This window comes from Ornithorhynchus anatinus, chromosome 7 (assembly GCF_004115215.2).
Source record: "Ornithorhynchus anatinus isolate Pmale09 chromosome 7, mOrnAna1.pri.v4, whole genome shotgun sequence".
Classification (NCBI taxonomy): domain Eukaryota; kingdom Metazoa; phylum Chordata; class Mammalia; order Monotremata; family Ornithorhynchidae; genus Ornithorhynchus; species Ornithorhynchus anatinus.
The window spans coordinates 14,627,727-14,653,098 of record NC_041734.1 but is presented as its reverse complement, the minus strand read 5'-3'; the positions used below and the strand labels follow the sequence as shown (position 1 = coordinate 14,653,098).

General features: G+C 41.8%; 1 protein-coding gene across 8 annotated transcripts in view; it reads right to left on the bottom strand.

The window, feature by feature from the left end:
• Window positions 1-25,372, bottom strand: part of NOL4 (nucleolar protein 4) — a 235,342-nt gene that overhangs the window by 150,082 nt on the left and 59,888 nt on the right. For all 8 annotated transcript variants that reach the window (XM_039912519.1, XM_029068854.2, XM_029068853.2 and 5 more), the window contains one exon: window positions 18,961-19,093. In XM_039912519.1, the coding sequence (XP_039768453.1) occupies window positions 18,961-19,093 (133 nt within the window). The remainder of the gene's footprint in view (window positions 1-18,960; window positions 19,094-25,372) is intronic.

Sequence of the window (25,372 nt, the reverse complement as noted above, 5' to 3'; positions counted from 1 at the left end):
GCTGTCTATATCTATCCAAATCCCTTGGATTCCCGGCAAGAGCTGGCTCAGTGTTCCCTGTAGCAATCCAATATGTTCCAAGGACACCCCTAAACCCAAGAACTCTTTGCTATTATGGGGGGTTTCCACTGACACCTGTAGATTTGGGGATCGCTTTTTTTTTTTTTAAGAAAAACTAGGCCTCTAGACCCCTAGGCCACTGAGTCTCGTGGGACAGTAGCCTGAATCCTCAGATCCTGGAAAGACAGGATCACGTAATCTGGCTGGACCCAATTTAGTCTGTGGCTTCCAATCAACCGAAGGGTGCCTCGGGTTCCCAGGCTCCAGCTGAAACCTCGGCTCTGCACATTTCGATGTCTCATATGGGTATTAGGTAAATATTTGCTGACTTGTTACATTATTAAATCCATGAACTCTGGAGGAATGCTGGCGGAAAGAGATCTAGATGCTAAAGCAGGAAATCAGTGATCAAAAGACCGTACTTATTTGCTGGGAAGCCCTAGCAAATGCCTTTCCTCATAATAGTGGCCCCTATTTAGGGGGTTCATCATAGAATACCACCAAATGGATGGTTCCAGCAACATGGAAAGGAAGAGAACAAAGTTCAAAGAGAGATAGCATGCTGAAAAAGTGGCAGAGTGCTCTGAACTTTGTTTCCTACACTGTGGCAGTGTGCAGGTGTGGCTGAGGAAATACCTCTGCCATGAATATCACTCCATCCCACACTGCGTTCTTGTCAAGAGGATACTTGATCATGCTGATATGGATGACTGCTCCTTGCAGGCACCATCACCAACTTCAAATTCACCACTGGCATGCCAAAGTCTTGGCTCAGGGCAGGGGGGGCACCCCCCTCTTAATTGCAACATTTTCTTGTTTGGGATTTTTTTTATGTTATCTGTTAAGCACTGTGTGCCAGACACTGCACTAAGCCCTGGGGTACACATAGCTAATTAAGTTGGACACATTTCCTGTTCCAGATGGGGCTCCCAGTCTTCAGTCCTATTTTACAGGTGAGGTAACAGGCACAGAGAAGTTACGTGACTTACCCAAGGCTACACAGCAGACAAATGGTGGAGCCAGGATTAATAATAATACTGATAGTATTTGTTAAGCACTTACTATGTTCCAAGCACTGTTCTGCTTCTAATTCTCAAGCCCATTTTCTATCTACTAGGCCACACTGACTTGACAAGGTGTGGTTGCATCCTTCTGCCTGGAAACCCAATCAATCACTTGTATTTACTTAGTACTCACTGGGTGCAGAGTACTGGATACCCAATCAATCACTTGTATTTACTGAGCACTCACTGGGTGAGGAGTACTATATCAAAAGCTTGGGAGAGTGGGAGACATATTTCTGACCCTTAAGCAGCTTACAATCTGGTGGAGCCAGGCATAAATATAAATGAATTACAGATATGTACATAGGTACGGTGAGGCTGAGGGTACGGTGAATAAAGGCAAATAATAACAATGATGGCATTTGTTAAGCACTCACTATGTGCAAAGCTCTGTTCTAAGCACTGGGGTAGATACAGGTAATCAGGGTGTCCCACGTAGGGCTCACAGATTTCATCCCCATTTTGCAGATGAGGGAACTGAGGCCCAGAGAAGTTAAGTTACTTGCCCAAAGTCACATAGCTGACAAATGGCAGAAGCGGGATTAGAACCCATGATCTCTGACTCCCAAGCCCAGGCTCTTTCCACTAAACCACACTGCTTTTCTGGGTACATATCCAAGTGCAAGAGCAGCACAGAAGGAAGGAGATGGGGAAATGAGAACTTAGTTGGGGAAGGCCTTGGAGGATATGTGCTTTTAATAAGCCTTGAAATGGGGGAGAGTGATATCTGTTGGATATGAAGGGACAGGGAGTTCCAGGCCAGAGGCAGGATATAGGCGAGGCAGTGAGAGAGATGGGATCAAGGTATACCGAGCAAGATAGGCGACAGAGGAGGAAAGTGATCATGCGGGGTTGTAGTAGGAAATCGGGGAGGCAAGGTAGAGGCGGGAAGGCGACGGAGCGCTTTACAACCAATGGTAAGGTATTTCTGTTTAGTTCAGAGGTGGATGGGCAACCCCTGGAGGTTCTTGAGGAGTGGAGGTTCTTTTATTTTATAAAGAGTTAAGCATGGATTGGAGTGGGGAGAGAAAAGAGGCAGAGATGTCAGCAAAGAAGCTGATAAAATAGTAAAAGTGGGACAGGACAAGTGCTTTGATAGGCATAGAGACAGTTTGGATGGAAAGGAAATGGATTTTCGTGTTGTTGTAAAGTTTGAGCCTATAGAATTTCGTGAGATTGACTGTGTGGATTAAATGAGAGAGAAGAGTCAAGAACAATACCAAGGTTTTAGGTTTGTGGGACAGGGAGGATGGTGGTGACAGGGTTTGGATGGGGAGATGGGGAGTTCTGTTTTGGACACATTAACTTTGATGTGTCAGTGGAACATCCTAGTAGAGATGTCTTGAAGACAGGAGAAAATGTGAGACTGCAGAGAGAGAGAAAGAGATCAGGGCTGGAGATGTAGAATTAAGAATTATCCACCAGAGATGCTATTTCAAGTTGTGGTAGCAAATGAGTTCTCCAACTGAGTGGATTTAGGAGGGGACCCAGAACTGAGGGACTCTCACAGTTAGGAGGTGGGAGGCAGAGGAGGTGCCCACAAAAGAGGACTGAGAATGATGGGCCACTGCTCTTGCATTCTTTCTTCCCTCATGAAATCAATGTAGTATGGGAATGCTTAGGGCATAAAGAAGTCCACCATGTTGGCCTGTTTCACTGAGCAGAAAAACTGACTTCCTCACTGCTTTTAACTGACCGTGGAAATATTCATTTTGTTGAAGTAGGGCCATTTTGGAAGAGATTCAATAATATGTAATTCCAAGCATCAGGGCTTTACGAAAACTCAAGATTGAACTTGTGCTTTGGGTACCACATGCGGTTTTAGCCCCAAAACACCTCTCGTTTTAAAAGATTTGACAAAACAAAATTACACATAAGTATTTTAGGAACATGTCAGAAGATCTGGGTTCTAATCCAGGTTTGGTCACTTTATCTGCTGTTTAACCTTGGGCAAGTCACTTAACTTCTATAAGTTTCAAGTTACTTCATCCGTAAAATGGAGATTAAGCCTGGGAGCCCCATGTGGATCAGGGACTGCATCCAACCTGATTAGCTTGTACCTGTCCCAGCGTTTATTATAGTGCCTGGCATGTAGTAAGCGCTTATATAACACAAAAACATTTTTTAAATGCTAGTTCCTCTTAGTCACTATGCTAAAACTACTAACTGCAAAAAAAAAATACAATGGATAAGCAAAACAAATTAATCAAGTAATAATGAGTGCTAAAATCCATACTCAAGATTAAAGCATCCATTTCTCCACTTCATCCAAAATTTGCAGGTCTTCTATTTGTACAAGATTATGTGATTATGCATGGAAGCTCACTGTAAACAGGAAATGTGTATCCCAACTCTGTTATGTGGTTCTCTACCAAGTGCTTAATACAGTGCTCTGCACACAGTAAGTGTTCAACAAATACAATTGATTTCTAATGTTGGCTGAACAGTTTCCCAATTTTCAAGCTTAGATATGAGGGAAAGGCTCTAGGAGCCCAAATTCTGTTCTCAGTAATCAATCAATATTTATTGAGGGCTTATTGTGTGCAGAGTACTGCATTTTGCACTTGGGAGAGTATAACCCAACATAGTTGGTAGAGGTGTTTCCTGCCCATAATGAGTTTACAGTCTAGACGATTCATATCTAGAACCTGTAAAATGGGGATTCTGAGCCCCAAGTGTGACATGGACTGGGTCCAACCTGATTAGCTTCTATCTACCCTGGTGCTTAGAACAATTACTCTCAGATAGAAAGCAATTAAATGCCATAAAAAAAACCCAAAACTAAATAGAGTGAAAATGTGCTTTAGGAATTACTACTACAAGGAAAAATTGCTTTATATTGTTTGCTCTTGGGAAGAAAAATGTTATAAGGCGGTTAGGTTCTTTTAACTCAGCTCATAGTGGGGTTACGTTATATTTCAGGTGGTTCCCGTTCCCTCTTTTGAAATAAAGGAATTACTGCATTTCTATTTATAAGAGATTTAGAGACTCATTTACCAGAGTCTCCAGAAATAAGAATTCTTTCCTCTTAATAGTAGTATTATTTCTAATTATCTGCTTGCTTGGCTTTATTTACAAGGTGGCTTATAGTTATGAAAATCATAGTATAATTATTTATAGAATAACTGCAATGGATAGAAGCCTTCCTCAATAAATTTATCAGCTTTAGCTGCCTCAAAGCCGGAAAATTAATGAAATAACCATTTTTCTGCATCATGCACTAATTCTACTTTTAAATACTGCTATGGAGCCTCTTAAATATGGAAAACAGCAAAGTTTTATCATTCATATGCATTATAAATATTACAGGGCACTTTTTATAAAAACAATAATAGTATTGCCAAGGACTGATTTATCCTCCTAGGTCAAATGTTTCTCTAAATGTGCTATAACAGACTCATCATTCTTTGAACTATTCAGTGTCACATGCAAAATTTACTACTCAATGAGAAAACAGTTATAGGAAAACAAACTCACAGAACAAAGAAAATGACTTTCATAAGACAGCATAATATCACTAGGGAATTTTCCATTCAGCCTGAAAAACATTTTAATAGCTCTTCTAATTAAAACTCAGCACAGTAAAGAATTAACTGCTAAATTTAATTTCCTATTAAGCATATTGTTTTACATCTCTTTTATTAAAAAACAGGGGCTTTATTAGATGTTTCATAAATTAAATGATGAATAATGAGCCAACTGTATGTGTATACATTTGTACACACACACACAATATGCACCTTTATGTGTATATACACATTGAGTTTTCCTAAAATATGCAGGCTGCATTATTGCAAAAGCCCACATAACGGAAAACCTGTGCTGCATAATTTATGGGGTCAAGCCATTTCTACCAACACACCAGCATCCTTCATCCAAAGAGACTCATGCTATCAGACAAACATTCCCTAATTCCCAACAACATTCTAGTCAAGACAATGAAAACATGTGTTCTGGAAGATACAATGTAAATTAGAATGGAAGCTCATTGTGGGCAGGAAATGCATCCACCAATTCTGTTGTATCTTGCAAGCGCTTAGTACAGCACTCTGAACTTGGTAAGCACTCAATACAATAACACTGAATAACTGATTGATTGCTAAACATATACAGACATTTGCTGGGCAACAGTCACCCCACAATATGGGCAACTCAGAGATATGCCACTTTTACGGTATTTGCAAGTGCTTACTATGTGCCAGGCACTATAGAAAGTGCTGGGGTAGAGACACTTGTCTGCCGTGTGACCTCAGGCAAGCCACTTAACTTTTCTGTGCCTCAGTTACCTCAACTGTAAAATGGGGATTAAGACTGTGAGGGACAACTTGCTTACCTTGTCTCTATCCTAGCGCTTAGAACAGTGCTTGGCATATAGTAAGCGCTTAACACATAGCATTATTATTATTCAAGATAATTAGTTGGACATAGTCCATGGCCCACATGTGGTACACAGTCTTAATCCCTGTTTTACAGTTGAGAATAACCGAGGCATAGAAAAGTTAAGTGACTTACCCCAAGTCATCCAGCAGACAAGCAGCACAGCCAGGATTAAAACAGCCAGGTCCTTTGACTCCCAGGCCCATCCTCTTTCCATTGGACCACACTGCTTGTCCTGCACAAACTGCTGCCATTCTCCAAGATCTGTACTCCCCGCCCCCGAAATTCCAACCAAAAACCTGCCAGGAATTCAATTCCTTCACCATCCTTCTTTCTTTGCTCTGTTCAGTTCCCACACTACCCTGTTGTGAATAGTTCTCCTTGCCATGTCCCAACCCAGAACTTGGTCCCCGCTGCCAGCCAGACCCCTGGGTCTCAGCCCAGCCTCCTTGCCTGAAGCAGCAGGGAGCCAGTTAAATCAGGTTACCTCCCTTCCCCATCACTGCTCTCCGTACAACACAACGGCATAGTCGGGGCTCCTGGCTGGTCTCCAGCGAAGGCTTTGCACTTTCCCCCGGAGTCAACATCTCCACATCCCTCTTTGCCCAACGTCCTCCCTCCCACTCCCTGGAGGCACTCCACTGGCTGCTGCAAATGGCCCTGGACCGGTCTTTTCCCTTGGCCAGAGGCTGCCACTCACTGGTCTCCTTGGTGACAGGGGAAGTTGCTCAGCTGTATGCACAGGGACCAGGAGCAGCTGAGTTTCATTTGCACCAGGGAACGAGGTGGGTGGAGGAGGTGGAGCTATGGGGCTGGGAAGGTGGGAGCAGACCACTGAGTGATTAAAGGACTCCAGAAGCCTGGAGTACAGTTCTCAGTAGCCATAGAGAATCTCCCTGGGGGGGATAACGGAGACGAGGGAGAGGAGAAGGACTTAAGGGGACAGCAGCAGAGACCGTGGAGCATGTGCACTTGGCCAGAGTGGACAGATAGCAGCAGAACCGAGATAACCATGTCACACTCAGCCAGTTCTCTGCCGCCTAGGGAAAAGAAGTGGAGTTGGGACGCAGGTGTCTAGCCATTGGGAAGGTCCCAGCTGGCATCCTGCTTGGCAGTACATGGCTTCAGCAGGGCATTCATGCATCAATTTTAAATAAGAATATACATTTTATATATAGATATACATATATATTACATATACACTGAGAAAGAGGGAGGAGAGAGCCAAGAAAGCCTATAGGAATAGGGGAAGGGAAAGGAAGAAGGGGATGTTGGTATGGGGAAGATTACAGTTCAATTTTTACTTTCCTTTAGGGCTAGGCCATCATGTCAGGGCTGTTCTGTAATGGAACCTAACTGCTTGAACGTCTATAGGAAAACCTACCCCGTAATACAGCCAATTTTTGAGCAATATAACCTGGCCCTATAAATAAGTAGCCATATCCATAAATAAATACTATCTATTTAATGTCTACAGTGTGCAAGAGCACTCAAGTTCTTGGGACAGGAAAATAGAGTTAGAAGATGTGATCCCTGTCCTTGAGAGGTTTACAGTCAAGTGCAGAAGACCAACAGAATAATTACAGGTGAGAAGAAAAACTGAATGGAAAGTTGAACATGTGGGCAAGCCAGTGCTTAAATAGCTGAGCATGTAAGTCTGTGTATACAGAAATGCCAAGGGTGGTTGGGAGGAGAAGTAGTGCTGAGGTGGTAGCTGGGAGATAAAAATAACAATAATAATGATAATAATGTTGGTATTTATTAAGCGCTTACTATGTGCAGAGCACTGTTCTAAGCACTGGGGTAGATACAGGGTAATCAGGTTGTCCCACATGAGGCGCACAGTCTTAATCCTCATTTTAGAGATGAGGTAACTGAGGCACAGAGAAGTTAAATGACTTGCCCACAGTCACACAGCTGACAAGTGGCAGAGCCAGGATTCGAACCCATGACCTCTGATTCCCAAGCCCGTGCTATCTCCACTGAGCCACGCTGCTTTCCAGTGTTAGTGATAGCAAATCTAAAAGATACCTACAACTCCTAGGGAAAGAATTAACTGGGGCTTACCAGGACATAGCTAAGTTCTTAAGAGGAGAACAGGCAGAAGCAGTGGGGCTTAATGGAAAGAGCATGGGAGTCAAAAGACCTGGGTTCTAATCCCAGCTCTGCCACTGGCCTGCCGTATGACCCTGGCAAGTCATTTGTATTCTTTGTGCCTCAGTTTCCTCATCTGTAGAACAGGGATTTAAGCCTGTTCTCACTCCTATGCAGACTATGAGTCCAATGTGGAAGAGGGACTATGTTCAATATGATTATCTTGATCTACCCCAGTGCTTAGTACAGTGCTTGGAACAAATTAAGTGCTTAAGTACCACAGGTATCAAGTCTGTGCTCTGAACTGTTTCATTAAGATGTCTGTTACAAACAAGTGTGCTTTTCAGAAGGGAGAGGTTTCCGAGAGAAGTGCTTTGAGACTGTCAATAGGCCACAAATAAATAATGAACAAAATAACAGACTGATGACCCCTACACACTTGACCATTCCTCCAAGTTGATCCCTCTCATTTTACCAAATGTTCCTCAATGTCTTTTTGTTGCATATGACGTAGGCAACTTGTATGAAATGGGAAAATGCCTTGGGGTCATATATCACAGAATGATTGGAAACACTTACTTCATGGAGCACTAATCTCACAGAATTGCCCCCATATGGCACACGCGCGTGTGTGTGTGCAAGCGCGCACACTCCAGATCAGGATAAGACAATTTCCAAAAGAGTATTCAGAAAAACAAATGTTGAGACTGTGGAAAAATCTGCACATTTGCCCAAAATATTTAATATACGAATCTCAAAAGACCAGGATTTACATTTTAGAAATCTGGTATTTTAATAAAATATTAAATGCTTTCACAGAGATTAAGCAATTATTATTGCCTATAGTTTCTGCCTGAATACTCGAGATAAGCAAAATGCATTTCATTCAAGTATTTTAAACATAACTACAATAGTTGACTTTTATTACTGTTCTTAAATTAACATAACCCCTTGAATTGGAGGATGTCAGCATATTATTTTGGTTTTTATGTTATTCAGCATTACATCTATGGATAGTCAATTAGGAGGCTGCCATTTATCCTCTTGGACCTTCCTCCTGAGTCCAACAACAGTCTCCCTGACTCCAAGAAATCCCTGTCTAATTCTAAGGCACATCTTCTAAATTATATAGCAGCAGGAATTCCACATGTGTACCATTGCTTGGGGGGGAAATTGAGCAATTTAATGAGATGATTTTCTCTGTGGAGATGTGAGTATGGGAAGAAGAAAAAGTAAAAATGAGAAAGTTGTCTTTAAAGCTAGAAAAAGTGAGAAACTCTCTCCCACCCAGGGTAATCAGTACTAATATTAGCATGGAAGAGCTTCAAAGCCTTTTTTTAAGAAAGAGGAAGTGGTAAACCCAATCCTATTTTACTCAGGATAACTGATGATTCTGCTGATTGCTGGAAAAGAATCACATTTAAATCTGTCAGCTTCTGGGGGCCTGAGGCCTGTTAATAATGACATTTGAATTCTCCAAAGAGGCCCCCACCAACTCTCCTAACCACACAAGGGGTTTTTGTCCCCACTGGGGCAAGGAGCTAATTCTGGCCCCCCACAAATCTAGCACTTCCTCCATTCTTGCAGCCACACTGAGAGGAGGAAGGGCTGAAAACTGGCAGAAACCCCTGAGTCTTCACATCAAGCAGCCTGAATAATAATAATGATGACAGTATTTGTGAAGCACTTACTACATGTCAAGCACTGTTCTAAGTGCTGGGGTAGATACAAGGTAATCAGGTTGTTACACGTACAGCTCACAATCTTAATCCCCATTTTACAGATGAGATAACTGAGGCACCAAGAAATTAAGTGGTTTGACCAAGGTCACACAGCAGACAGGTGGCGCAGCCAGGATTAGAACCCACGTCCTCTGACTCCCAAGCCCATGCTCTTTCCACTAAGCCATGCTGCTTCTCAGTTTTTGCCTAACTTGGGGCAAGTCGGCGCTGAGAGGAATGATCCCAACCTCTCATCCAACCCCCATGCAGGAATATTCTGAGATGGAGCACGCTGGTTTTTACTAAATTACTAATTAGTAAGCCACCTCTGCTCTGGTGACTTGCAAGGCCCTAGCCTTCTCTTCCAGATGCCACACCCTAAGTAGGGCAAACATTCTTTCCCCAAGTATTTAGCCACTTTCTTTTATTTCCCTTTTCTTCACTCATCCTGCTTAACCTAACCTCTCGCTTGAGGGGAAGATACAAAGGGGATCGTATCTACGTGCTTTTCTGCAGCCTTCAGTTTGCCACTGAAGCCTGAGGAGGCCCTGATTTCCATTCTTCTGTGGGAATAAAAAATGATACGGAATGAAAACATAAATTAGAGAGAAGAACAACTGGTGATGAAAATATCCAAAGACAACTTTGCAAGGGTTGGTGATAACCACAGAAAATCACGGATATGTATTTCTGCCTTTGTTGCTTAATACTTTTAAAGAAAATCCAGAATTGGTTTCCCTTTCATTTAATGATACTTACAATGACTATGATCATCGAATTGTATTTTAAAATTTGCAAGCGGAGCTAAAGTCTGTTCACTTCTGAGGTACCACCTTGCTGTACTTCTCTAAAGCTAGGATTCTACAATACAAATTACTGCCATCGACATGGAGATTGACACTTAAGCAAACATGCAAGGTAAGAACCACCTAGCAGAGTCAAGGCAACACGTGGGATTGATGGTTAACTTGAAATCAAAAACAAACAAGAAAACCAAGGTCATTTACCAGCTTACATGAAGCAGCAGATCTTCATTGGGGCCAGGAAGAAGCCTGCTCTAACAGCACAAATTGGAATAGTCTATATACCTTTGGGGAGACTAGCTAGAAGGATCAAAACAGAATCAAACACCACAGTAAGCCTTAACTAACAATGCCACAACAGCTAGGAAAACACAGATCCAGGACTAATCAGAAGGCCTAATCCTAGCCCTTTACATATTTTTAATCCATCCTCAGCACTTATGTGTGTATGCAGAGTCACTTGACATTAAATGTTTTATTCTCATATTTTATAGTGGCACATTCCTTCTACTCTCTATCAAATCTTTGTTTTTTACGGTATTTATTAACCCACCACAGGGCACTTTACTAAGCACTGGGAAAGGTACAAGCTAATCCCCACTTTATATATGAGATAACTCAGGTACAGAGAATTTAACTGACTTGTCCCAGGGCCCCACAACAGGCAAGTGGCAGAGATGGGATTAGAACCCATGCTCTCTGACTACCAGGCCCATGACCTTTCCACTAGGCCATAATGCTTCATCCTACTGCTCCTCTACAGATAAATATTTTCTCTATCTCCAACAGTTCTTTGGACATGTAACATCTTTTGTTTCTAATGTACTTTCCAAAGTAGTCACTAGTGTATTTTGCACTCACAAGGCATTACCACTATTACGATCACTTTTAAAGATGAAATGTCATGTATTGATCAAGGCACTAAGATGCCATACAGTAAAGAGACAAGCTAAAAACAGCAACAAAATCCTTCTAATAGCTGTAGCTATAACCTGAGGACAGGTTACAATTTGTAGCCAATGTGGAAAGGAAAACTGATCATGCATCCCATTCCTGACACTCCTCTAGACGGTAAGCTCCCTCTACTCTGTAAATTCACCGTGGGCAGGGAAAATATCTGTTATATTATTACATAATACTCTCCCAAGCACTTCTCTCAGGATCACACCTGGAGAGTTTTCAATACTATACCAGCTTCCACTATGGCCGGGAGAGTTAAGCAGAGGCATATCTATTCCATTCCTAGCTTGGGGAGCAGTTAGCGAGTGGAAGGCAATCTGCTACAAGTCAAAACTCATCTGTACTAAGCAGCCCCAGCATGGGAGAGAATCGAGGACGGAGACTCGAGTTTACTGCACGAAAGAAGGCAATAACCACTTCTGTATTTTTTCCAAGAAAACTCTATGGAGGGATTGTCTCTATCTGTTGCCAAATTGCACATTCCAACCATTTTCTACAGTGCTCTGCACACAGTAAGTGCTCGATAAATACGATTGAATGAATGTACTACCAGAATGATTGCAGATGGAGAGTGGGGCATTCTGGGAGAGATGTGTCCATGAAGTCCCTTATGGATTGGAGACGACTCGACAGCATAAGACAAGATAAGACTCTCCCAAGCACTTAGTAGAGTGCTCTGCACACAGTAAGCGCTCAATAAATGATTGACTGACAGTAGTCTCTTCATTCACAATCATCCCAATAGTATTAGCATGAAAGAAAACACACCCATTTAGAGTGGGTCCTTGGATAAGACCCACTTTAGATTTATCTAACTTCCTTCTGCCAGAAAAAGATTAGGCTAAAAGTCTGTAGTCAATTAAGATTTGTGGTTGACTGAACCCAAATATTAATGGGAACATAAAGACTCTTGGCAAATATTGTCAGAAACATTACTGATAAGGAGAATTGGTGGCTAAAAATGTTTGTGTCACATCACTGTCACCTCTATAGAATTTTTTTCTTGGTTTCATCCAATAACTGATTTGGAAAGGAATTAAAACCACATTAACAGTTCATGGATTTGTAACTTTAAAGTAAATAACCAAGTAGATAAACTGAAGTGTCATTAAAAATTTGGGTATTCTTCATTTCAGGATCATTTTCTTTACGGTGAGTTGTGACTGGCTGAAAATATTCACTGGCTCTATAATTTGCACAGTAGAATCTCAGAAGACCCAACATAAAATCATTTGTTGCTAACAAGTTAACACAATAAACAATGTGAGACTGTTCTTGTCAGTACCTATCATATTCAACTGCTTAAGGTAATAATAAAAAAGGTGACAGTTGTGTAGCTGGGATGGTAATGATGGGATGGTAGAAAGTATGACTGTACCCTTGTGGCAAGACCACTAAGAATTCAAGACAAAGTCTACAAAATGGGTAATTCGCATTTAAGAGCATTTTGTTGCTAGAGACCAAGTAAAAACACAGATGTAAATATAAACAGAGAAAATGTGAGTAATGCAACAGTGGGAGGAATAAAATCAAGCACCACTATAATGCAATGACCTGACAATATGCTCACAAAGGTTGCATGTGAATGAGTATCTAGAATGCTTTAGCCAGTTTTATTACATTCAGGGCCTTGACTATCAACTGCCTAGTTCCACACAACTTACTACGTGGCTTTAACTCTCATTCTCCTGCCTGTAAGAGACAAAAAAACATTCTATATAGGCATCTCTCATGACAAGGCCTTAATATGTTTTTTGAACATTTGATTACATCATAAATGGCTTGTGCCATGGAGTGCATTTCCCCACAGGTCCACATACAATTAGTGAAGTTCGGTACCACAACCAGTCCCATCTGATAAGAGAGCCCTAAGTAAAATTAACACTGTAGATCCCTCTTTGCTAGTCCCTGGCCCTTGTCTCTTCTCATCCACTATCCCTAATCTCTTCTCATCCACTATCCCTAAAGACTTTCCTGACTCCCTTACCCACCCCCCATTATCTTCATCCTTCTGGTATACTTTGTTTGTTAACCAGTGATGGGTGTGGTACCATCCAAGCAATATTCCACCACCACTGCCAGCGGGGGGTGGAAAGGAAAATGCTACCAGGGTTCTGGCTAGGGTCCTCTCGATGGCTGGACAACTGGGCCATTGTCTCAAATGGTAGGGGACAATTTTTGACACTAATCCCTCGCTGCTCTACCCAACTCTGTCTATGCCTGGCAATCACCACCTCAACAGCTACTTCTGGTAGGATGGAGATAGGAAACTGTCACCCAGGTCACCGGTGCTTGGACCCCTGGAATCCAGCCCTACTACTTCCTCCCTTGCTTTCCTCTGTCTGGCTCTGACACCCCTCCCTTGGTGCCCTCACCTGAGTTCCACCAATTCTGCAGCTGGTCCTCCCTCCACACCCAAGGCACCTGCTGAAGTCAGGTGCTACTGCCAGTGGGTTGGGAAAGGAAACTGGCTCCTGAGCCCTTCCTGGGGCCCTCCCAGTGACAGGACACCTGGGCCAGGCCCTGGTGCTTCCCCAACTCACCTCTCTCTGTACAACCCCAGCATGCAGGCCCAGGTTTCGTGATTGCAGTAGTCAGCACTCCTTGCTCAGGGGGTCTCCCCGGTAGCTCCAATCACTCAAAGTGGAACCAACAGTCCCGTGCCCTGCTGGCCACCATCGCCCAACTCCCTGTGGGGTTCTCTGCCTCTGCCTACGTATATCTAACAGCAGAACTTACCTCAAAGTGTAAACCACAGCAGATATCTAGGCACTTAAAGGCAGAACAATAATGCTGAATTCCATATCCCAGTTGACAAGTTTCATGACTATGCAAAACTGAAAAAAATGTTAATTTTCTTGGAAAAATAATGGATAATGCTTGTTTGATATCAAAATATTATTCTGAAATTTCTCATCATAGGCTTATTCTGAAAGAAGCATAGAAGAATGTATGCACATTATTTATATGAAATACTTTCTTTTTTCATTGCCTTTCCAACTGTGTTAATGCTTCATTATAATTGTCATAGTGTCAATGATTATCTCTTATGAACTCAGAGAAGCAGTTCAATATTTACCATTAAAAAAAATTTTACTATGCAAAAAATTTTTTTTTTTTAAATTAACAACATAATTTCCTGGTTCCAAGCAAGCAAGATTTGGGACTTACAAATACAGAAAGCTCCATTTATTCCCCCTTATGTTTCTGAACTGGTTTCATATAGTTTCCCCTTAAATTCCATTACACCTTTAGAGGCTTGTGTTTTCTTTTAACTTGACACTGTTTCCATAAGGATATTTATTTTTCTGTCACTAATCTCTCTCTCTAGTCCTGAGCTCTCTCTCCTTCTCAGCAGTCTCACATTTCCTCCTCTCTTCCCATAGATGCCCCAAATTTAAGATGTCCAAAACAGAGCTCATCTTCCCACACAAACCGTGTCCTACCCCTAACCTTCCTATCACTGTAGACAACACTCCTTCCTCTCCATCTCACAAGCCCATAACCATGGTATTACTCTGGAGTCTTCTCTCTCATTTAACTCCACCCAATTGATCTGTTGGGAAATCTTGTTGGTTTTAGCTTCAGAGCTCTAGACTCAACACTTTTCTCTCCATCCCAGCTGCTACCATGCTGATCCAGGCACTCATTTCCCACCTTGACTAATTCATCAGCCTGCTCACTGACATCCTTGCATCTTGTCTCTCGCCTCTCCAGTCCATACTTCACTTTGCTACCCGATTTTTTTTCTGATAAACTCTTCAGTCTCTACCTTCAGATTTCTCAAAAACCTCCAATCGTGGCCCATCCACTTCTGCACTAAACAGAAATTCCTTACTGTTGGCTTGATGGCACTCAATTAGCTCTCTCCCTCCTACCTATCCTTGTTCATCTCCCACTACAACCCAACCCGCACACTTTACTCACCTAACACCAGCCTACTCTTTATATCTCAATCTTGTCTATTCTGCCACCAGCCTCTAGCCACATTCTCTCTTGGGCCTGGAATTCGCTCCCCCTTCGCACCCAACGGTTCACCACTCTCCCCACCTTCAAAGCCCTCCTAAAAATCACATTTCCTCTAAGAAATCTTTCCAGAATAAGCCCTTTATTTCTCCTATCCACTCTCCTTTCTGCATCAACTATGCACTGGGCTATGAACTCCTTAGACCTTTGTTATTTACCCCATCCCCAGAGCACTTAAGTAAATATTCCTACATTTCCCCTCTTTTAATGGTTGTCTTCCCTTTAGATTATAAATGCCTTGTGGGCAAGGATATCATCTACCAACTTTACTGCATTATATCCAACACTTAATACAGTGCTCTGCACATAGCAAGAGCTCAATAAATACCACTGATTGACTGATACTGGGTCCTGGACCACAGCTGGTTAGTAGAATATAAGAAAATTCACTCAAAAAAATTCAGGTTTTCTTCTTACAAAGCCATGAAAATAAGATGACCAAAATGTATAATCCTAGAAGGAGGCTACTCTTTCCTCTATTCAGCCCTAGGGCAAGAGTGTCTGCTTTGGAGCAAGAGGGCTGGAGAGTGAGTGAACATACTGTACTTGCCTCCTTCCATGCCTTGAGAGGAAGCCTACAGGTGCAGAGATCATGATGGCTACAGAGACAGAGGTAGAGGCTGGGATGTTTTCTCCCATTCACTGCTGCTGCTCTGTTTCTTGCTGCTTTTTTGAAAGATGGGAGAACTCAGGGAAGTCAACAAGAAAGAAGTAGCAAAAAGATCAATTGCTGGTCAAAATGCAACCCATTACCAGGGCCAGAATTCATCATAGCCACCGTGGCCACCATGCCCCACCTCTGGGAGGTATGTTTGGGTAAATATTTACTCCCCACAACCTCATGCCCATCTCTGTTAACTTTGGTTGTTCTTATGTTCATTGGAGGCTGGTAATTCTGTTGGCATTTTATGCTCAGTTGTCGATAAAATGCTATGGTTGCTTATCTACTGCTACATTTTATAAGATGGCTCTTCAAGAAGTATGTCAAAGGAAACATACTAGAGGTAAACAAGGGGAGGAAAAAGATGCTGGAAATGGAAAGGAGTAAAGCATGTGTAAAGCACCTATATTGAACTGTCTCCTCTCCTGCCCAGCAACTACTTCTGCAGCAAAGAGGAAACTGGGAGTGACAGAAGCCACCGTCTTCTCTTCATGACTTCAGAGGCAAGTGAACCAATATCAACCAGACAGTGATATTTCCTGAGCACTTACTGTGAGCCGAGCACTGTACTAAGCACTTAGTACATTAGCTATGAGACCTTTCCTTGCCTCATATGTAAAAAGGGAAAACAAAAGAGTACCAGGAGGGAGTCCAGGCGAGTCAAATGTGATCCAGGAGAACAGTCCACATTGCCTGCGAGAGTTCATATTTTATTTTTCTAGCTTTGTGGTGTGAAGAGAACTAGATGGGTGATTGTGATACTACCTTGAGCTGGCAATGCTACCTAATAGGGATATTTGCCTCCAGACCATACATCGGCCCCTAAGCCAACTACATCAAATAACCAGTTGAAGATGGGAACATCAGAAAACAGAGAGGAAATCAGGAATGGTAAACAACATGGCCCTCCCCCAACATAAGAAATAAAAAAATTCCCACTGCATTTCTAAGTCAATATTGCTTAGCTATTTATATCGGGCACATCCTATTGAAGGGGTTGACAGAAGGAAATTCTGGATAAGGAACCCAAGACCAAACTGCAACTGAGAAAGCTTTTCATCAGTGCTAGAGAAAGTTGGGCATTTACATGAAAAATACGTATAAAACCAGAGATAAAGATCTAACACCAGGAGAATCTGATATCTTTACCAGCACAACTTCATTCTATGAAACAATATTTATTGAGTGATTACTGTGTGCAGAGGTCTGTACTACAAGCTAGGGAGAGTATAACAGAGTTGGTAGACAAGTTCCCTGACTATAACAAGCTTACAGTCTAAAGGACATTTTTCTGGTTTTATGCCAAATCCATTCCTATAACCCTCCTATTGTGTGGCTGGTGCATGAAATGAGACAGATTTGGAGCCATTAATGCTACAGCTCTGCTCATCAAGCATTCACAGAAATAATAATGTTGGTATTTGTTAAGCGCTTACTATGTGCAAAGCACTGTTCTAAGCGCTGGGGTAGACATAGGGGAATCAGGTTGTCCCACATGGGGCTCACAGTCTTAATCCCCATTTTACAGATGAGGTAACTGAGGCCCAGAGAAGTTAAGTGACTTGCCCACAGTCACACAGCTGACAAGTGGCAGATCTGGGATTCGAACTCATGACCTCTGACTTCAAATCCCGTGCTCTTTCCACTGAGCCACGCTGCTTCTCTATGGAGAAGCAGAAATGGAGTCTCTTGCCTTAAGAACTATATATGAGACCTCTGGATAGTCCTCTGGGAAGAGAAAGAAAGCAGTCTTCTTTGGTGCCTCAATTTCCTCGTGTTCATCAACATTCATAATCAAAGGGTAAATTCCAGACTGTGCTTCAATGGCAAAGCAAAATTTGTCCACAGCAGGCTACCTTTTTTTCTAGAAACCATTTTTGTCTGACCTATTCTTTGTGGTTGCAAGACTGCACCATCAATAGCTGTTCACATAGCTAATTGTAGGAGTACTCTACCAAGGAGTTCCTTGACCAGAATTTCCCGCTGTCACCCCCTTTAACAGAATGTGCCTGATATAACTAGATAAGCAATATTGACTTAGAAATGCAGAGAAAATTTCTTTATTCCTTATGCTGGGGGAGGGGCGTGCCATTTACCGACTGTGGGTAAAATTAGGCACTTCATTTACAAGCACACTTCAACCATGATTGGCAAAAGGATGGCACAATTACTTGCACATAATTTTTCATCTTCCAAGATTACAATTTCTAAAGCAGAGTCCCCAATTCTGCATTTTACTCTACATACTTCAAGCAAGCATAAACTCAAAGCTAGAGAGAGAAGACAAGAGGAACCTCTAGGAATTTCCACTCCCATAACTGACCCCTGCCATAGTTGCTGCCAAAAATCAAATGAGGATAAAACCAACATCACTGTGATTGCCTTCATTACTTTGGGCAACAGAATCGAAAGGGGCTTTCACTCCACATAGAAAATACCTCATCTTTGCTTTCAACTAAAACTAAAGGCTTAAGAAAATTTGGCATAGAAATTATCCTAAATTCTAAAATGACAGCACTCGATGTATTCAACTTAAAATTTTACACCGTGGGACAATGACTAGAGATTGAATTTCTGGTTGTGAAACATGACTGCTGAATTAAGCAAGAGTCACCAAACCCTCTTATCCTTGGGTGGAGCCGCGAAAATCACAAGAAATGTGCTATTTCATGTTAAGTGCATTAAAGGGGTAAAGAGGGAGGAGGTCCAGGGTATTACAGTGCTAACTACCAACTGTGTTTATTCTAATTAGTTTTCACAATTAGGTATAGTTGTGTGAAGAAAAACATTTGAAAGATCATCCTGAGTTTGTCTTGTGCCTAGAAAACATACAGGACACATACACTGAACCAAGAAATACGCATTTTCATAAAAATGAGCAATGATAGTCCTCAAAAGGTAAAAGTGTGCAAAACTGTAGATCATTATCAGTTATGTGAACAATCACTAAACATAAAAATTTGATACGTACAATTTCAGATGGTTCTTGAATCAATTAATATTTCAATAAAGGCTTGTTGATATCCAAATTACCAAGTAACTAACATCTCCATCTAAACTTCTAGGTATAACAATAGCTACCACAGAAACAGATAAATCCATAAGGGAAACTTGGAACTGGTTCTCACCAAAGACAAGACACCTAAAATGACCAATTATCTCTCCGCCTTTGATTTACAAATTGGAAGACTTACCATCCTGCTGGCCATGAAGTGTCTGAGGACTTTGCATTCTTTCTTCAAGGTTGGAACTGAGGTCAGAATTAACGGCTGACATCCTGGTAGAATCACTCATATCAAACTCATCGCTTTCGATGGAACTTTCATCCTACAAATTCAAAGTGTGTCATGAAGCAAAGTATCATCAGATATCACAACTCACACATTATTCTGCTCTGCACACCACTGGACATTGGGGGGCATTTAAAAGTCAGACAGTCAATAAGCCCTAATTTAGAAACAACCAGACAGAAGGCACTGCAATAAGCAAGTGGGGGCGGTGTCCAGGCAACCTAACTATGTAATTGTTTGAAGAGTGGGCAAAAATAATAATGATGGCATTTATTAAGCGCTTACAATGTGCCAAGCACTGTTCTAAGCACAGGGGTAGATACAAGGTCATCAGGTTGTCCCATGTGGGGCTCATTTTACAGATGAGGTAACTAAAGCACAGAGAAGTTAAGTGACTTGCCCAAGGTCACCCAGCAGACAAGTGGTGGAGTCGGGATTAGAACCCATGTCCTCCGACTCCCAAGCCCGTGCTCTTTCCACTAAGCCACGCTGCTTAGGAAATAGGTTCATCAAGGAAGGGTTCAAGAGGAGATGGGCATCTTAGAATCATGGGCAGCTAGAGGATCTACAACTTCACTTTTAAGGAGGGAAGAAAGATTTCTTGGTGCACAGGTGGAAGGAGGGAGGCACTATGCACAGTGGAATACCTGGCCTTACCATTTGGAAATTTCGAGGCAAGAAAGGAAGGAATGAGTGTTGGGACAGTCAGAAAGGAGTCTGTTTAGAATGGAAGCTTGTGGCTTTGGAGACAGCAGGGGATGAGACTGGACAGGCAAAGGACAAGTTGACAGAGGACCTTATAGGCCTTGAACAGAAGACTGGATTTGACCTACAGAATGAAGGAAATCATTTGTCCTTCCTTTGGCCTGGAACTTCCCCCTTTAAGACTGTAAGCTCCTTGTGATGAGGGAACTTGTCTACCAACTCTGTTATATTGTACTCTCCCAAAGGCTTAGTTCAGTAAGTACAATAAGCATCTGCACTCAGTAAGCACTCAATAAATACGACTGATTGATAACCTCCTCGTCCTTCGTATCAGACCACCACTCTCCTCATTTTCAAAGCCTTCTTAAAAAGCACATCTCCTCCAAGAGGCCTTCCCTGACAAAGCCCTCATTTTCCCATCTGCCTTCCCTACTGTCACCTATGCAATTGGATCTGTGCTTAAAAGCACTTGCTATTCACCCCATTTCCAGCCACACTGCACTTCTGTACCTACTCCTATTTCTCCCATTTCCCCTACTCATAATTTGTTTTAATATCTATTTTCCCCTGTAAAATGTAAGCCCCGGCTGAGCAGGGCTATCAACTCTTTTGCATTTTATTCTCCCAAGAGCTTAGTACAATGCAGTGATGAGTAGTGAAGAGTAAAATAACATGAACAGGTTATCCTGAGACATCTTAGCACCTGTGTACCAGCCTAGACTGCCTGCTGCTGCTTAATCCCCAGGGTTCTACTTTAGGGGCTGTTGCCTAATGGGGACAAGGTATGCTAAATCCCAGGAAGAGGAGGATATAAGGAGTGTGGAAATAGATGCCCTAGGGCTTATCTTTTAAGACACCCCATCCATCTAGAGAAGCAGTGTGGCTTAATGGATACAACAGGGACCTGGGTTCTAAACCTGGCTCCGCTGCATGTCTGCTGTGTGACCGTGGGCAAGTCACGTCATTTCTCTGGGCCTCAGTTACCTCATCTAGAAAATGGGAATTAAGACTGTGAGCCTGATAAGGGTATTTCCTATCACTACTATGTATCTACTTGATGTATGTACTTGAGAAGCAGCGTGGCTCAGTGGAAAAAGCACGGGCTTTGGAGTCAGAGGTCATGAGTTCAAATCCCAGCTCTGCCACCTGTCAGCTGTGTGACTGTGGGCAAGTCACTTAACTTCTCTGTGCCTCAGTTACCTCATCTGTAAAATGGGGAATAAGACTGTGAGCCCCACGTGGGACAACCTGATTCCCCTGTGTCTACCCCAGCGCTTAGAACAGTGCTCTGCACATAGTAAGCGCTTAACAAATACCAACATTATCATTATTATTATCTACCCCAGTGCTCAGTAGAGTGTCCGGCACAGAGGAAGTGCTTAACGAACATCACAATTATTATTATTATTATCATCTACCCGTTCACAACGACCACCATATCTTTGCTGCAGCTCTGGAGATGGGCGTGGAAAACAATTTTGGCAGAAGTTGATGAATTTTAGCAGAAGCTAGAGGCAGAGAAGTCAATAAGGGGGAGGATAAACCCACAATTTGAAAGTAATCCAACACACAAGGAAGTATGATCTCAAACAGTAGTAGGAAAACAACCAAACAGAATTAAAATAAGAAAATGAAATCAGAGAAGATAATGCTCTAAGTTCACATTAAAAGTAAAGATGCTATACACTACTGTCTTTGCTTTTTAACCACTGCCTCTCAATGCATGGACTAATCATGAACTTGAAAGATAAAGTAGGCAAGCTAATGAGGAAAGTAATTAGCATTGTTCTAAGTAAATCAACTCTGGAAGGAAAAAAAATCCACCTAAGGAAATACTAATGCAGAATGAAAACTACCTGTAGCAAAATTAATCAAGTCTTTTTCAAATAGACTTGATTTACGTTGGTGTTAATAAATATCAGAGAGTAAGTGCTGTTCAGAGAAAATTATTATGAAAGCCAAGGTTCATGCCTGAGTTTCTTCTATACCACTTAAACATGAAGTGGTGTGAGATATCCATTAAGTCCACAAGATAGAAATTTAAAACTTGTTAACTTTTGATTTCTAATGGACAAGTCTTTCGGCCACCTTTGAAGTAGTGTCTAGGGAAATCTGGTAGGAGGGGGAAAAGGTAAGAAGGAAGAAATTTAAAAATTACATTCAAAGTATCAAAAATTGGAAATAGAGATGGAATTGGATGATAGGGATCTGTTCTTGAACCATTCTTCTGGAAGAACTGCAATGGGGCTTGCTGCTTCACCACACATGCCAAACCGTTTAGTTTGTGGAGCAGGTTTTAATCAGTCAATTGTATTTATTGAGCACTTACTGTGTGCAGAGCATTGTACTAAGTGCTTGAGAGAGTACAATACAACAGAATTGTAGATATATGCCCTGCCCACAATGAGCTTACAGTTAAGAGGGGAAGGCAGATATTAGTATAAATAAATCACAAATATTCATTCAAGAATTCAATCATATTTATTGAGTGCTTACTGTGTGCAGAGCATGGTACTAAGCACTTGGCAGAGTACAATATAACAAACATAAATTAGTAATAATAATATTCATTCAATTGTATTCATTCTAAAAAATACCATAATAATAATAGTATTTGTTAAGCATTTACTATGTGCCAGGCACTGTACTAAGTGCTGCGGTGGATACAAGCAAATCGAGTTGGACACGGTTCCTGTCCCATGTGGGGCTCACAGTCTCAATCGCCACTTCACAGATGAGGTAATTTAGGCACATAGAAGTTAAGTGACTTGTCCAAGGTCACAAAGCAGACAGGTGGCAGATCCAGGATTAGAAACCAAGACCTTCTGACTCTCAGGCCTAAGCTCTATCCACTACACCATGCTGCTTCCCAAAAGAGCAACCTAGCAGCTTGACCTATGCTTAACAATTCCCTACACACAACAAGTTTATAGTCTAGAGGGGTATGTACATAACTGCTGAGGGAGGGTGAATGAAGAGTGTTTACCCAAGTGCAAGGGTGATGCAGAAGGGCCTGGATGAAGAGGAAGTGAGGGCTTAGTTGGGGAAGCTCTCTTGGAGAGATGTGCCTTCAATAAGGCTTTGAAGGTGGGTAGAGTGATCATCTATTGAATACAAAGAGGGAGAATGTTCCAGGCCAGAGGCAGAATGTGGGCAAGAGGCTGGCAGCAAGACTGAGGTACAAAGAGAAGGTTGGCATTAGAGGAGATGAGTGTTTGGGCTGGGTTGTAGAAGGGAATCAAGAAGATAAGGTAAGAGGGGGCAAGATCCTAAAGTGCTTCAAAGCCTATGGTAAGTAGTTTGATTGGGAGGTGTGGGTAACCACTGGAGGTTCTCGAGGTGTAGGGAAACATGGACTAAACATTTTTGTAGAAAAATGATCTTCGAAGCAGAATGAAGTATATGGACTGAGTGGGGAGAGATAGGAGGCAGGGAGGTCAGCAATGAGGCTAATACAGTCATCAAGGCGGGATAGGATAATTGCCTGGAATAACATACTAGCAGTTTGGATGGAGAGGAAAGGGTGGATTTTAGCGACGTTGTGAAGGTTGAACGGACAGGACTTAATGATAGATTGAATGTGTGTGTTAGGTGAGAGAGACAGGAAGGTATTTCCCAATATGCTCTAGGGAGCAAGCAATTGAACATTAAAACTTCCCAATATCAAAGGATGCCATTTGATCTTGAAAAGAAGAAACTGCAACCCTTTGGAAACACCTCTAGGTAAAGGTCACCTTAGAATAACCTTGTAGAATAACCTCCCCCCCCCCAAAGAGAAAGCATCAGTGATAGGGTTGACATGTCAACTGGGCTGAGGATAAAAGTTCGGAGCTGTTGAAGTTTGGGTTTTCCTCTCTCTGGTTATCGAGATTACCTGAGCTTCTTTCGGCTGTGGGAGTAATCAACTTCAGGGAGGCATAAACAAACCAGGAGAGTCCTCTATTCTGTAAATGTGTCTACCAACTCTGTTAGACTGTACTATCCCAAGTGCTTAGTACAGTGCTCTGCTCATAGTAAGCACTCAATAAATACCATTGATTGACTGAGGAGAGAAGTGAAGGCAAATCCAGAACAGAGAGTCAATTTAGGTTATTAAAATATACAACTGATATGTGTGTCAATGTTCTTATAAAGGATCCTTTCACTCTGTGACCACCTAAACTAGAATTTTTAACATTTAATGGATTTTAAATGGTAACCATTCTGTTTTCGGGTGAACTCCACAACTGTCTTTTAGTGCCTTCTAGTCTAGGTCTTCAATGGATTTAGATAATACAACAGGACTTTAAGAGAAGTTTAATACTTTTGTCAAACTAGCAAAGATACCACTGAAATGTTCAAGTCACAGTGAAAGATAAGTTCATTAGATACCCTCTGTTAAGTGTTATTACTTTGACCTGTTAAATAGCAGTGTTCCCTAAAGGGAGGAAGAATAGGATTAAAGGAAAAAAGAGGCATTTTTTTTTTAATGGCAATTCCTTTTACACACCCGGGAGGTCAATGACTCCATAATCTGGCTCTCTATCAAAGGCAACCAACCTAGTAAAGCCCCATCGGAGATTAAATTTGTAATAGTTTGAGAAAAAGCACAGAAGCAGTTAAGGATAGTTAGAGGCCCCCCACCAACTCAAAGAGACCTCCCTCCTGTTTCTGCATTTTATAAACTGTATTTGAGCTCCCACACTATGTAAATCAATGTACTACATCCTGAGCAAATTTACAAAAGAAAATGAACATGTTTCCTGAGGTCAAGGAGCTTATATAATGGGGAAAGCAAAAAATAAAACATATGTATATTCAACTGGAAAATAGCACATAAGAAAATAAATGAGATGAAAAAACGATTAACAAAAATAAACAGTGAAATTAATAAGTATATCGGAATGTTTAGGTGGCTAAAGGGATGGAGTAGCAAGGAATTGGTCAGGTAAGGTTTCATGGAAAATGTCAACTTTTAATAGAGCTTTAAAGAAGCGGCTGAAGGAAGGCAAAGACAGTGCAGGGGATAGATGGGAAATTGACTTGGGGTAATTGAAAGGCATAAACAACAGCATATTGCAAAACAAAGTAGCCAGGTAAGGGGAGTCAGTCAGCTGATGGAGAGTCTCAAAGCCAAAAGTCAAGAGCTCTTGACTTATACCTATGCAATATGCAAACATATGCATTGAATGTTGGGTTTTTTTGTAAGTGGTAGAGAAGGTGATGTAACCTGACTGCGATTTCAGAGAGGTGATACATGCAACATTAGGTAGGGTATACTGGATAAACTGGAGGCATGGACACTAGAAAGGGGGTTATTTAAATAATTTAGGTGGAAGGAAATTACACCTTGTATCAGAATTGAGGGAGCTGGGAAAGAATGGGGTAAAACTATCGTTACTGAGGAGAAACCAACAGGATTTACTGACAGACTTAATGTGGGGCAGTAAACAGAGTCACAGAGGATGATTAAGGTTGGAGGTACATGGGACAAGGACAAAGTCAGGTTATCAACAATGATAGTAAAATTGGGAAGAGAAGGGGGTAAGGTTTTGTTGATCCCTTATCTGAATAGAGGAAAGTATAACAGTGACTCCATTAACTCCATTAATACCTAGAGTTTGAAATGTCA